This window comes from Oscarella lobularis, chromosome 9, assembly GCF_947507565.1.
Source record: "Oscarella lobularis chromosome 9, ooOscLobu1.1, whole genome shotgun sequence".
Taxonomy (NCBI): domain Eukaryota; kingdom Metazoa; phylum Porifera; class Homoscleromorpha; order Homosclerophorida; family Oscarellidae; genus Oscarella; species Oscarella lobularis.
Genome location: NC_089183.1, coordinates 2,849,660 through 2,864,094, shown reverse-complemented (window position 1 = coordinate 2,864,094; position 14,435 = coordinate 2,849,660). Strand labels below are relative to the sequence as shown.

Genomic DNA, 14,435 nt, shown 5'->3' with positions numbered 1-14,435 from the left:
GTCGTACAAGGCAAGATTGAACTCGTCATCGTCCGAATTGTCAGAAAGCGTGGGCGCCTTCGAACCTTGGTACCAAGCGCTGCCTGGCGTTCGTCTATGTCATTTTTTAACGTAAGTTCGCCTGTAACATTGACAACAACGAACAATCTCTGAGGATCACTTGCTATAGTGTAGAATATTGTTGCACCAGACTTCACAGCTTTAATATATCCTACGCTGAAACCAGCTTTGGCCCCCGCCTGAACACCAAAGTTGTACGGTGTATCTAGCCACGTTATGCCAGACGACGGATTGTAGTTAGCAAAATCTATAAAGGAAAAAAGAGTCGTGAGGCATGTGGTTACGAATGATTAGTTGTGCAACTTTGATAACAGCAGACGGCGAAATAACGATTTTACCTTCAGGACTTCGCGTAGCGCAAGGATCGCTCTCACCGCTCACTGATCTATAAAGGAAAAAAGAGTCGTGAGGCATGTGGTTACGAATGATTAGTTGTGCAACTTTGATAACAGCAGACGGCGAAATAACGATTTTACCTTCAGGGCTTCGCGTAGCGCAAGGATCGCTCTCACCGCTCACTGATCCGATGTGCAGAGGTAAAAGAAAAAACAAGAGTGTCATAAGCGCTTGCGTCATTGCTAAAAAAGCTCCAAGGAAATACACATATACAATACCCGTGGGCAAGCCCTACAAAAGTGGCTTAGTAGACAACTTAGGCCTAAACTATCTCTAGAAGCTTGGAGGCGGATTTGTTTTATCTTTGGTAACATCCCTAACCTCACTTATTCAATGCCGCTTACAGGTACTGTACTGCAATGAAGTTAATAAGAGATTTCGATTGGTATGCTAGAATTATTTTAGTCTACCAAGCCAAAAGGGCCAGAGGGCGTATATACCCGAGACGATTTGATACCATCCGTCCTCTGAGTCCGAGAACTAACCTCCCCCCTCCCTCCCCCCACAGTTTCAACGCTCCCTCAATAACGGGATTTAAAAGGATCTTGTTAAGGTTCGCTCGCTAATACGCGCAAGGCCTTACTGATCCGCACCTCCGGTCATCTACTACTATACAGCCTCGTTGCAAGGTCAAACTCGGCGGAAATTTTTGGCTGCATATGTAGCTTTACCTTTCATCTTTTCAACGCCTCAATCGCTTTTGCCGCTGATTACTTATTTCGAAGGCAATTGCGGTTTCTTAAATTCTTATGGAGGAAGTGCGCTACGAGGGGAGGGGAGGTATAAAAGGGCTCGATGGGCAGGAGATGGGAAGACTTAATTAAGGCTTCATTGCATACGTAGAAAATCAAAGGGATTCTCTAAACTACAGTATCTACGGTAAAGCCATGCAGCAGCAGAAGCAGAAGCAGCAGCAATGCAAGTACAATTGCCGCTGATGGAAAAAGAAGAAGAAGAAGAAACATCAACTGTATTTATAACGTCGTACAGTACCTGTTACGTATCGGCACTTTCCCTAGTAGCGTAGACGGGGTTGTTAACGACGTCGTAAGAGTCGTCAGGCTCGCTTAGCGATTGTAGGAAGCTGGCGTATGCCGGTGTCAATGTCATATTGATGCTCCGCGATTTTAGGCGCTGACGAACTTTGTCGAGTTTCTTTCTCATAACGCCGTACACGATGAACATTCCGATTATTCCGAGGAGGAGACCTCCAAGGAAACACAGTAGCGCGATGATCAGATCTGTGAATAAATTCGCTTTACGAATCGACACCATATCAACAAATATACTTACAGTTTCTATTCACGTTGTTGCACGATTCAAAAGCTTCAAAAGACGACGCGTTATTTCAATTAAATTAAAATATCTTATTGCATTACCTTTATTAGAAACGTCAACAGTCGCAGTAGAACGTCCCTCGTACGACGTTCCATTGACCTGGTACAAGGCAAGCAGAGAAAACGAATACGCACTTTCTCCAGTCGACACTTGTATGACACCAGCAGATCGATGTTTATCAAAATCGGTGTACGACGGCACTATCATATCGTCTTCAATCTTGTTGTAGTACACTCTGTACCGACTCAAGTCGCTCGCATCGACAATCGGTTCCCAATTGACGTAAACCGACGTTGAATTGATGACGACGACGCCAAATCCGTTAGGCGGAGCGTACGTGGCCTGGCCGCTATTTAAGTCGATTTGACAGTTCTGCCCGGCAAAACCTGGACTGCATTCACACACGTATCCGTTGACGATATCGATGCAATTTCCTTGAAATTGACAAGGAACGGCTTGGCATTCGTCGATCTCGATCTCGCATTGGGATCCGGTGAACCCGGGCGAACACGAGCAAGTGTAAAAACCAATCAGATTGCGGCATATTCCGCAATGTTGGCAAGGATCTGAGAGGCATTCATCGACATCCAACTCGCAATTTTTACCATGGTAACCGTCCGTGCACGAGCACTCGTAATCGGCTACCAAATCTATACAAGTCCCGCTGTTCTTGCAGAGATTCTCGGAGCAGTCATCTATGTTCGTTTCGCAGTGTAATCCGGTGAAGCCGTCTCGACATAAACAGTAGTAAGAGTCTATGCCGTCTACGCAAGTACCGTTGTGGAAGCACGGAGTCGAATTGCATTCATTAAAATTCGTCTCGCAATTCGAGCCGGTGAAGCCCGGAGCACACGTGCACAGATAGTGACCTAGAGCGTCGAGACACGTGCCGTTGTGACGACAAGGATTGCTCTGGCATTCGTCGATTTCTGACTCACACAGGACTCCCGTGTAGCCGGTCTCGCACATGCAATAGTACGTATTTATACCGTCGATGCAGGTGCCGTTGTGAAAGCACGAAGTCGAATTGCATTCGTCGAAATTCGTCTCGCAATCGAAACCGACGTATCCGGCTGAGCAATTGCATATGTAGTGGTTTACCATGTCGGAGCAGGTCGCATTGTTCTGACAGGGATCGCTCAGGCATTCGTCTATATCTGTCTCGCACAATAGTCCAGTGTACCCATCATGACAGAGGCAGTCGTAGGAATTTATTTCATCTACGCAAGTGCCGTTGTGAAGGCAGGGATTCGAACCGCACTCGTCGATGTCAATCTCGCAATGAAGACCGGTGTATCCAGGAGTGCAAGTACAGATGTAATAATCTATATAGTCAGAGCAGGTGGCGTTGTTCTGGCACGGAAGACTCTGGCATTCGTCGATTTCTGACTCGCAAAGAGTCCCCGTGTATCCGTCTCGACAAAGACAATAATGATGATCGATGCCATCGACGCACGTGCCATTGTGAAGACAGGGCTGAGAGCCGCACTCGTCGTAGTTTATCTCGCAGTGACGCCCCGTGTATCCAGGAGCGCACCCGCAAACGTAGTGATTAACATTATCGTAACAAGTCGCATTGTTCTGACAGGGCTCGCTCTGACATTCATCGATTTCTACTTCACACAGCACCCCGGTGTATCCACCTTCGCATAGACAATGATACGAATTGACGTCATCCACGCAGGTACCGCCGTGCTGACAGGGCGCAGAGGCGCACTCATCGTAGTTAGTCTCGCAGTAAAGATCAGTGTACCCAGGAGCACACGTACACGTATAACTATTGACGAAGTCAGAGCAGGTGGCGTTGTTCTGACAGGGATCACTCTGGCACTCGTCAATCTCAGTCTCGCACAATACTCCAGTGTAGCCGTCTTGACAGAGACATCTATAGGAATTGATACCATCTACGCAAGTACCGTCATAAAGGCAGGGCCTCGACGAGCATTCATCATAATCAGTTTCACATTGGAGGCCAGTGTAACCAGGCGCACACGAGCACGTGTAGAAGTCTATGAAGTTGGTACAGTTAGCGTGATTCTGACACGGATTGCTCTCGCACTCGTCGATTTCTGTCTCACACAGAACCCCCGTGTAACCGTCTCTGCACACGCACTGATAGGAATTGATTTCATCTACGCAACTACCGTCGTGTTGACAGGGGCGAGAAGAACACTCGTCAAAATTGATCTCGCAGTGAATACCTGTGTATCCAGGAGCGCATTTGCACACGTAATGATTGACGTTATCCGTGCAATTCGCTCCGTTCCGACAGGGATTACTTTGACACTCGTCAATCTCTACTTCGCAGAAAGTCCCCGCGTAACCATCGCGACACACGCAGTGGTAAGCGTCTACGTCATCGACGCAGGTACCGTTGTGGAAACACGGTCGAGAAGCGCATTCATCAACATCAATTTCGCAATGACGACCGGTGTACCCGGGAGCACAGGTACACACGTAGTGATCGATTTTATCCGAGCAAGTCCCGTTATGTTGACAGGGATTACTCTGACATTCGTCGATTTCCAACTCGCATTGTAGCCCCGTGTATCCGTCACTGCACGAGCAGTGGTAAGAGTCTACATCGTCTATGCACGTGCTCTTATGTTGGCAGGGATTTGAAGCGCACTCATCAAAGTTCGTCTCACAGTGAACGTCGGTGTATCCAGGAGCACAGGTGCAAAGATAATAGTTAATGTTATCAGAACACGTTGCGTTGTTCTGACAGGGATTGCTCTGGCATTCGTCGATGTCTGACTCGCATTGTAGTCCGGTGTAACCGTCTCGACACAGGCAACTGTGGGAATTGATTTCATCGACGCAGGTGGCGTTGTTGAGGCAGGGTCGAGAACCGCACTCGTCGAAATTTACCTCGCAATGACGTCCAGTGTACCCAGGAACGCAAGAGCACGTGTATCGATTTATATCGTCGTTACAGGTCCCTCCATTTTGACAAGGACGACTTTCACATTCATCGATTTCTGTTTCACACAGAGTCCCTGTGTAACCGTCCTTACACGAACATTGATACGAATCAACGCCATCGACGCAGACACCGTCATGACGACAGGGCTTAGAAGCGCACTCGTCGACATTGGTTTCGCAATGGATGCCAGTGTACCCAGAAGCACACGTGCAGACGTATTGATTTACCTGATCAGTACACGTTCCATCGTGTTGACAGGGATTGCTCTGACATTCATCGATATCTACTCCGCATACTAATCCAGTATACCCAGCTCGGCACTCGCATCGGTATGAATCAATACCGTCTATGCAGGTGCCGTTGTGAAGACAGGGCTGAGAGCCGCACTCGTTGAAATTTGTCTGGCATCGAAGGTCTGTGTATCCAGGAGTGCAGGTGCAAACGTAGCGGTTGACTTCGTCCGCACACGTTCCGTCATTCTGACAGGGATTGCTTTGGCATTCATCGATATCGATTTCACATGTGACTCCAGTATAACCAGCCTTACAATTGCAGCTGTAGGAATTGATATCGTCTATGCAAACACCGTTGTTAAGACAGGGAGCCGAAGCGCACTCATCGACATTCGTTTGGCACTCGAGACCCGTGTACCCAGGCGCACACGTGCAGACGTAATGGTTAATATTGTCGGAACAGGTCCCACCATTCTGGCAGGGGTTACTTAGACATTCATCTATATCCAATTCGCACAGCGTGCCAGTATAACCAGCTGGACACTGACACGTGTACGAGTTGATTCCGTCTACGCAAGTGCCCTCGTGACGACAAGGATTCGAATTGCATTCGTCGTAATTCGTTTGGCACTGAAGGCCCGTGTACCCGGGCGCACACGCGCAGACATATCGATTCACCTGGTCCGTACACGTTCCACCGAACTGGCAAGGATTGCTCTGACATTCATCGATATCCGTCTCGCAGAGAATCCCAGTATAACCGTCTCGGCACGTGCACGCGTACGAATCGATGCCGTCCACGCACGTGGCGTTGTGAAGGCACGGATTCGACGTGCACTCGTCGAAGTTCGTCTCGCAATTCGAATCGGTGTATCCAGGAGCGCACGTGCACGAATAGCGATTCAAATCATCCGAACAGGTACCGTCATTCAGACACGGATTGCTCGCACATTCGTCGATGTCCTGCTCGCAGAGACTCCCAGTATAACCGTCTTCACACAAGCAGCGATAGAAGTTGATTTCGTCTACGCAGGTGCCGCGGTGTTGGCAAGGCTGCGACGCGCATTCGTCGACGTTTATCTCGCAATGACGCCCTGTGTAGCCAGGAGCGCATGTACACGTATATTGATTAATTTCGTCAGAGCACGTTCCGCCGTGCTGACAAGGATTACTCGCGCATTCGTTGATTTCCAACTCGCAGACCACTCCAGTATACCCATCGCGACACGAGCAGCTGTACGAGTTTATTTTATCGATGCAGGTACCGTTGTGAAGACAGGGTCTCGACGCGCACTCATCGAAATTCGTTTCGCAGTTACTTCCAGTGTATCCAGGAGTGCACGTGCATAAATAATGATTGACGTTGTCAGAGCAGGTTCCGGCGTGTTGACAGGGATCACTCTGGCACTCATCAACGTCAGTTTCACATAGGATTCCCGTGTAGCCATCTCGACATAGACAGCGGTAGGAGTTCACGTCATCTACGCACGTGCTCTCGTGAAGACAGGGATTTGAACTGCACTCGTCAATGTTCGTCTCGCAGTGAACGTCTGTGTACCCTGGAGCACAGGTACAATCGTAGCGATTGATCTGGTCTACGCACGTTCCGTGGTGCTGACAAGGATTGCTCTGGCATTCGTCGATGTTAGATTCGCAGAGCAATCCAGTGTATCCATCTTGACAGTCACAGCTGAAGGAGTTGATTTTATCAATGCAGGTACCGTTGTAAAGGCAGGGTCGTGACTCGCACTCGTCGATATTCGTCTCGCAGTGAATTCCGGTGTATCCGTCTGCGCAATTGCAATCATACGTGGCTATGCCATCAACGCAACTGCCTTGGTTCATGCAGGGCATCGATGAGCATTCGTCAATATTCGTGGCACAGTTTTCCCCCGTGAAACCAGGAGAGCACGTGCAGTTATAACCGTTAACGATGTCCGTGCACGTTCCTCCATTCTGACAAGGCAATGACTCGCACTCATTGACGTCTGTTTGGCAATACAAACCAGTGAATCCAGGATCGCATGAGCAGGTATACCCGTTCACACTATCTGTGCATTGTCCCTTGTTCTGACACGGAAACGAACTGCATTCATCAATGTCTGTTTCGCAATGCTCGCCTGTGTAGCCAGGAGCGCACACGCACGTGTAACTGGCGTCGCCTTCGACACACGTTCCTCCGTAGTGGCATGTCGCCAAACGACATTCGTCTACGTTTATGACTGTAATGAAGACTGACGCTTGACTGCTGTGTTTTGAATCTGTGACGTTTACTCTGACAGTATATGATCTTTTTCTTTCGTAATCTAAACTCTGGCTCAGGAGCAGAACACCAGAGACAGAGTTGATAGAGAACTCTGGTATCATAGTTTGAAGAGAGTACGTCAGGAGGGCGTTAGATCCACTATCAGTATCTCTAGCAGACACGGTGAGTATTTCTGATCCAACAGTTGCGTTTTCCAGTACAGTTACGCTGTACGTCGGCTGTAGAAAGTAAGGGGCATTGTCATTTACGTCTGTCACTGTCACGTTTATCGTTGCTGAACCGGTGCGTGGAGTTCGACCATTATCAGTAGCTGATATCGATAACATGAACGTCTTCCTCTTCTCATAGTCAAGATGCTTCCTTAGAGAAAGTCCTCCAGACGTGGCATTGAGAGAAAAGGTTCCGTTGGCGTTTCCACTTGTTATGTTGTAGGTTAATTGACCGTCTTCACCTGTATCCGCGTCATTGGCGATGACGTCAAAGACTACCGTGTTCAGAGACTGATCTTCTGGTAGAGCAAGACTATATGTAGATCTCGTAAAGTTCGGCGTATTCAGATTGGTTTCGGCAACTCGATAGAGTCCAACTCCTATTTGACTTTGAGAGGGGCCAGAAAAGGCAAAAAACGATGCACAGAACTGGTTGGTACCTAGCGCTGCCTGGCGATCATCTATGTCATTTTGTAACGTAAGTTCGCCCGTAGTAAAATCGACAAGAAACAAGTCTTGAGGATCACTTGCTATTGTGTAGAATAACGTTGCACCAGACTTCTCAGCTCTAATAAATCCTACGCTGAAACCAGACTTGGTTCCCGGTTGAACATCAAAGTTGTACGGTGTATTTAGCCACGCTATTCCAGACCATGGATTGTAGTTAGCAAAATCTGAAAAGGAAAAGAGGCGTGGCACATGACTACCACACGATCAAGTCTCTATCTATGTAACAGGGTAACAGAGTGCTTTAGCCTGTACGGTAACGCATTCCAAAGTTAAAAACAGCAATATTAATGCTGCGTGTGACCCTAGTATGATAATTAACGAAGACCGTTACCTTCTGGATTTCGTGATACGCAAGGATCGCTCTGTCCATTCACTGACCCGATGTGTAAGGATGAGTAGAAAATCACAAGAAGGGAGAGAGCCGTCAGCGCGTGTGCCATAGCCGGAAAAACAAATAGCTCCGAGCAAATAGTTTGAACGCGGCTACTCCACCCTACGATCTCACGCGACGTCACGTGAGACGAACGAATAAATTTCTCCGTTTGCACGGGTTTGGAGTCTTCTCGCTTTGGCTGCAGATTTGGCTTGTCATAGTGAGATGTTCTCCGCAAGTAAGACGTCAGACACTGGAATATGATGCAGATCGGTTGAAACCAGGAGAGAGCCGTCGAGGTCAAGAAACAGGTAGATCCCGCAATTTATTCGTCCAGTGTCCTAAACTGAGAAAAGATCGATTAGACGCGTCGGCGAGTCCCATGAACCCTCGAATGAGCAAGGATCCTCAAAAGGGACCCCTGATTCCGAAGAGCTCGTCGTACCCTCGAATACAAACATCTAAGTCGTTTCAGTCGTGCTACTGCTAAGCTGACGACCGCCAACGAACGATCGAAACGGATTCGCAGCGTCCTCATTGTTGTTGTCTGCGTGCGTCGCGCAGTGACGCCACGAAGTGACGCAAGGTCGCTATGCCAACAGGTGTACGGTTATTTATCCTATCGCTTCTTTAGCACCCAGAGAGCGCCAACGAAGTGCAAGGATGCTCCACCTCGAGCAACCCGTATAGCAAGAAGAGAGCAGCATGGAAGCTATCTATTCAGCGTCACTAGACCGTGCGTCATTGCACAGTCCAATTCTCCATAAAAAATAATTATTGGCTTCATACTAGGAGACGCGTCTCTATCGCTTCAACCGGAATCAGATCAGAAGAGCATCTACGGCGACGGCAGCGAAACGGACTCCTTACTCGGCGAAAGAAAAGAGAAAGTCGTCGTGAAAGCATCGATCATGTACACGCTCTGCCTGAGTCACTTTCTATACAAATGGGTGAGAAAACGGGTCACGGCGACGCCGTGTGCCGAGAGGTCTAATGAGAGCGTGTGCAGAACTGCCGCATGTGGGAGTACTCCGTTTCCATATATCTCGTAACGATCGACTGCAATTCGTTGCTTCTACCGGCCATATACGGATTCGTGCGAGCGTTCACCGTCGTCTCCCTGGGAACGCTCGTCGGCGATTGGGTCGACTCCAATCCACGACTTAAAGGTTTATAATATTAATCGGGATTAATTAATTTTTTAACTACTTCCTCATCCAGTTGTTCGCACGACGCTCTTGATTGAGAACAGTACCATAGCCCTATCTGCTACCTCTCTACTAATAGTCCTACTACCCCAACTCGGAATGACAGCGACTTCGGAGACGGAGACGTATCATCCCATAAAAGACAATTGGGTCTACTACACGTGCTCCATATTATTAATAGTGCTCAGTTCTACGGCGACGTTGGCTACGACGGGAACGGTAGTTGCACTCGAACGCGACTGGGTCGTCGTAATAGCGCATAAGAACGTAGAAGCACTGGCAGGTACGAAAGAAAAAACTATGGCATTAATTAATTAATTTTCGCTATAGGATTAAATTCGAAATTGCGGCAGATCGACTTATTCTGCAAAATCGCCGCACCCATACCCGTATCGCTGATCATGTCGATATCACTTTGGGGAAGTGCGATCGCCATAGTCGCGTTTAGCGTCGTCGGATTTTTCATCGAATTCGGTCTCCTGTGGCGAATCTATCGCCTAGTGCCCGAACTCGCCGTAAAGAACAAAGTGCACGATTGGGAAAAGGATCACGATAGCGCAGAGGAAGACGACGTGTTCATCGAGAGGACAGAACAACGGAGTTTCTTCTCCAAGTTAACGGGGAGCTGTTCGACTCTCGTACGCGGCTGGAAAACGTTCTACCATCAAAAGGCTTTTATGTCCGGTATGGCCATGGCCATACTCTACATGACCGTACTCGCGTTTGGCGGCCTCTTCAACGCCTACCTCGTCACGCAGGGAATGAAGTATTGGCAAATAAGCGTCTATCAGGGACTCGCCGCCGGCATGGCGATACTCGGCACGGCTATTTATCCGACGTTGCGACGACGCATCGGACTGACGAGAACGGGAATGTTTGCAATGTTAATTCAAATTGGCTGCCTTCTCGTCTGCGCCGCCTCCGTCTTTATGCCGGGAAGCTCGCGCGTCGAACACCTCAAACATACGTCGTCGTGTCGAGTTGCGAATGCGACCGTTTGCGTGGAAACGAACGTCACCGCGTCGACGCTCGTCAACGTCTCCGCCGCGCCGCCGATTCTCAACGCGACGACGATTATCGAATGCGAGAATTTTCCGAACGTGACGACGCGTCGTAACAACGATCCTTACACGCCGTCGATGATCGCTCTGATCGCCGGTCTCGTGCCGTCTCGCGCGGGCTTGTGGATGTTCGACTGCGCCGTCATGCAGATCTATCAGGAAACGGTGTCGACGAAGGATCGCGGTATCGTCGGCGGCGTCCAATGGGTTATTAACTATAATTTCGATATGATACGATGTGCGCTCGTCACCGCTTTTCCGCAGCCGGGCCAGTTCGGATATCTCATTCTCGCTTCCGTCTCGGTGGCCATCGTGGCGTCGATGTTCTATGCGGTGTACGCGAAGAAGATTCGAGGGCATCTGCTTCCGTGTCAAGGACGCCGGTATCCAAACGCGCCAGACTGAGATAGAGGTTTCGTGTATACTCGATATAATAATATAATAATAATATGTCAGTTCTTTGCTCTCCTTTTGTCTTCTTTGAATATATCTTTTGCTATTACCTTACCAGTCAGATACTAAGAGGCAGCATCGAACACGGTCACGTGTGCTACAAAAATCTGACGTTCGAGACTCCTAATTCTATTCTAGTCGTCGCTTACGAGGTGCAGAAAATAAACGAGGAAAACCCAACTCGCTCAACCCAGAGTGTCATACAAGGCAAGACTGAACTCGTCATCGTCCGAATTGTCAGAAAGTGTGGGCGCCTTCGAGCACCGACTTCTCTTTGCCGCCGCCGTCGTCATCGACGTTTCTGACGTAACAACCTCCTCTCTAATACCTGCATTCAAATCTAGCCGAACAGGAGAAACAGCCGTCGGAATTTCAATTTCTGACCCCAAGACAGCTGGAGAAACGATAGGAGTCTGAACGGAAACTCTAACGCTAGACAGGGCTCTATGTAAATGTCTCTTCGGAGCTGATGACGACGCGCTGTCGTCGTCGTCATCGTCCCCGTACACAATATCCGTTTTTTGCACGACACGCTTCGATCGCCAAAGCGACGGCAGCCGGGCAACGGCAGCAGGAGGAGCCTCGCCTTCGACGCAACGCGCACGATTAAGATAAACGTAGCCGGGAAGATAAAAAAGTGCCTTGGCGGAGCCCCGAAGCAGGGAATGGGCGCGACGACCCGCTTTGAGATAACTGTTCGTATTGTAGGCAGTGAAGTGGAACTCCTCTTGGAGATACTGGTCGAGGATCATGTTGAGGACGATCGTTTCGCACTGTTCGCGCGTGTGACCGAGCGGCGGCTTGACGGAGACGACGCGATGGGACGGCTTACCCGTGCCGAGCCACGCGTCGACGAGTTGGTTCGCCGTCATTCGTTGGTTCGTTCGCGCGGCGTGATTTGCTATCGTGACGACGTCGCGACACGCTTCCGTCAGGTCGAGGCGAACGGGTTTGCCGACGATTTCGTCGTCGGGGGTTAGAGAGGAGAGGCCCTCAATGCAGTGATCGCACGAGCGATTGCATTGATCGGGGAGGAAGGATTCGTTGAAATGACGGGCGAGAATGCAACGACGACACGTAGTTCCATCAAGGCAGTATCTAAGAAGAGAAAAAAAGGCACGCTTGACTAGGGTATTGTTTTCACGTTGCTACCCCCCTTTCCTTAACTTAACTAGAGCAAGGACCCCAAGCAAAGAGTTTTTGAAGAGAGAAAGGCCTAATCTATTTGTGAATACGTATTGAACTTTTGATAAACGATATGTGTGAGTCAAGGGTCGCGAACTAAACAATGTACGGTATATGTGAATGAGTGAGAGCGCCCAGGGATTAATCTAAACAGCACTACATATTCAATAGTGTCCAGGATCCTCCAATAAACGATGGAGTTATGAATAATGATTCAAAGAGCATCTTTACCCTGCATGCGCATTTGCCTCGCTAGACTCGTTAATCAAATAATTAAAAAAGGATCCCCACATCGCCTCAGTATAAATTACGCCCTCCCAATCAATAAACCGTATCACATACCTTAACATAAGATAAAGATTATCTCGACCCGACGGCGTGTTGAATACCATAGAACTCAGACGATAAGCGTCCGGACAGCGCCAGAACAAAATGCAGTGCGCCGTCTTGCCGTCACGTCCCGCACGTCCCGTTTCCTGGTAGAAATTCTCGACCGATTTGCTTACCGTGTGGTGTATGACGAAGCGAACGTCGGCTTTATCGATCCCCATACCGAACGCAATCGTCGCCACGACAACCTACGAAAAAAATGAAATTTCTGTAAAAATCTACGTTGGCAAATTCTCGTACGTGAACGTCGCTTCCAAACCAGAGAGCTTGAACCTTACTGCGTTCGCGCGGATGCAGCTCCGCGTGGTAGGCCGCCGCCTTGACGCCGCCTTTGCTCAACTCAAACGCCACCGTCTCGCATTCGCGTCGAGACAGACAGTAAACAATTCCTTAATAAAAATAAATACATAATCCCCATTATTAATTAAACATCCTTGAACCTGTTTGCTCAGAGAATCGTTGCTTTATCAGATCTCGTACACTCGCAATCGCCGCCTTGCCGCCAGACGGCTTAGGAATGACTTCGTAGACGAGATTCGTTCGATTGAACGACGCGCGAAAGACGAGACAATCGCGTCCCAAGCCGAGAATCTCCTTCACGTCTTTAACAACGTGTTCGGTTGCCGTGGCGGTTAAGCCGAGCAACGGAACGCCGGGAAATTGCATGCGAAGTATGCCGAGTTTTTTATAGTCGGGACGAAAGTCGTGACCCCATTGGCTCGCGCAGTGGACTTCGTCGATGACGATGCGCGCGAGACGACCGAGTTCGTAGGCTTTTTCGAGTTTGTTCATGAAGCGTTTTGAGCTTGCGATTTTCTCTGGGGTAACGTAGAGGAGACGAAGGTTGGGCTTGTGGTCTGTCATCGCTGCGTGAATCTGATCGATTTCGGATGGCTTGCTACTGGCGTTGAGAAGCGCGGCACGAATTCCTCGACTCTTTAGAGTAGTGACCTGGATTGAGAGAGAGAGAGGAGAGAATAAAGTTTAATTAACACCTGATCTCCACTAAAAGAAGTCAGGTTCCTAAACTAAGTAATATTAGCACCATTGGTTATGTGTACCCCAGCTCCTAATGAAGCTCTAGTGCAACCTCAGGTTTCAAACCAATAGAAAAGTGACCCCCCTTTTTAATCAATATACATTTATACCTGATCTTCCATCAGAGATAGAAGTGGAGATACGACGAGAGTTAGTCCATACTCTACGACAACGGCTGGTAACTGAAAGCAGAGGCTCTTGCCACCTCCTGTCGGCATGATGAGTATGACGTCCTTTTTCGACAATGTAGCGTTGATTGTTTCGAGTTGAAACGGTCGAAATGTTTCGATTCCGAAATCGCGACTTTTCGACTCTTCTACCCTTTCAGTCCACGAAAATGTCTTTCTAAGATCATAGTCTTTCATATTCGGGTTCGATTTCGCTTCGATTGGCGACGTTTTTTGGTCAAGCTCCGAGAGTAGTTCGGCTTTACGTGTTTGAAGCGATTCTTTTCGGTCTTGGAGTGCCTCGATTTGCTTTTCTACGTCTTCTAGTTGCGATTCAACTTCTGAAATCTCCATCTGAATCATCGACGAGTCTAAAACGCAAAAAAATCCTCAAAAGGGGCCCCGATTCGAAATAACTATTCCAGGACCTTGAGCATGAATAAACAAATCGTCGTCGTCGTCGTCGATCATCGTCAAATCGACGACTGTTGAATTACGAGCCATCAAAGAGCCAAAATTTGTTCGCGCGCGCGTTAAGCGAACTCCCGCCTTAGTGACGTAGGTAAGCGGCCCTCTCGACAAGCGGCTAGCCCTCTCTCACGGACGAACAGCTTAGCAACGG

General features: G+C 48.7%; 3 protein-coding genes across 6 annotated transcripts; 1 reads left to right on the top strand and 2 right to left on the bottom strand.

Moving 5' to 3' along the window:
- Nucleotides 1-545: 545 nt before the first annotated feature.
- On the bottom strand, nucleotides 546-8,608 carry LOC136191567 (neurogenic locus notch homolog protein 1-like). 2 transcript variants are annotated; one of them, XR_010670863.1, is made up of 5 exons: nucleotides 8,270-8,608; nucleotides 1,836-8,102; nucleotides 1,750-1,782; nucleotides 1,128-1,697; nucleotides 546-638 (listed from the first exon to the last, which is right to left on the bottom strand). XR_010670863.1 is itself a non-coding variant. In XM_065979921.1 (4 exons), the coding sequence occupies exons 1-4, from the start codon at nucleotides 8,376-8,378 to the stop codon at nucleotides 1,453-1,455; spliced, it is 6,654 nt and encodes a 2,217-aa protein (XP_065835993.1). In that variant the 5' UTR covers nucleotides 8,379-8,608; the 3' UTR covers nucleotides 1,003-1,452. The 2 variants fall into 2 exon arrangements, 1 of the variants encoding a protein (XP_065835993.1); XM_065979921.1 differs by lacking the exon at nucleotides 546-638 and having other exon boundaries at nucleotides 1,003-1,697.
- LOC136191569 (solute carrier family 40 member 1-like) lies at nucleotides 8,466-11,039 on the top strand. 3 transcript variants are annotated; one of them, XM_065979926.1, is made up of 6 exons: nucleotides 8,466-8,622; nucleotides 8,677-9,047; nucleotides 9,104-9,261; nucleotides 9,321-9,480; nucleotides 9,533-9,802; nucleotides 9,850-11,039. In XM_065979926.1, exons 2-6 carry the CDS (start codon nucleotides 9,017-9,019, stop codon nucleotides 10,983-10,985), a joined length of 1,755 nt encoding a protein of 584 aa, XP_065835998.1. In that variant the 5' UTR covers nucleotides 8,466-8,622; nucleotides 8,677-9,016; the 3' UTR covers nucleotides 10,986-11,039. The 3 variants fall into 3 exon arrangements, with proteins under 3 accessions (XP_065835998.1, XP_065835997.1, XP_065835996.1); XM_065979925.1 differs by lacking the exon at nucleotides 8,466-8,622 and having other exon boundaries at nucleotides 8,631-8,897; nucleotides 8,946-9,047; XM_065979924.1 differs by lacking the exon at nucleotides 8,466-8,622 and having other exon boundaries at nucleotides 8,631-9,047.
- A 102-nt stretch (nucleotides 11,040-11,141) lies between these two features.
- LOC136191568 (ATP-dependent DNA helicase Q1-like) lies at nucleotides 11,142-14,354 on the bottom strand. The gene is made up of 6 exons (XM_065979922.1): nucleotides 14,242-14,354; nucleotides 13,757-14,184; nucleotides 13,049-13,559; nucleotides 12,849-12,997; nucleotides 12,561-12,796; nucleotides 11,142-12,131 (listed from the first exon to the last, which is right to left on the bottom strand). Exons 1-6 carry the CDS (start codon nucleotides 14,315-14,317, stop codon nucleotides 11,219-11,221), a joined length of 2,313 nt encoding a protein of 770 aa, XP_065835994.1. The 5' UTR covers nucleotides 14,318-14,354; the 3' UTR covers nucleotides 11,142-11,218.
- Between the last annotated feature and the right edge of the window lie 81 nt (nucleotides 14,355-14,435).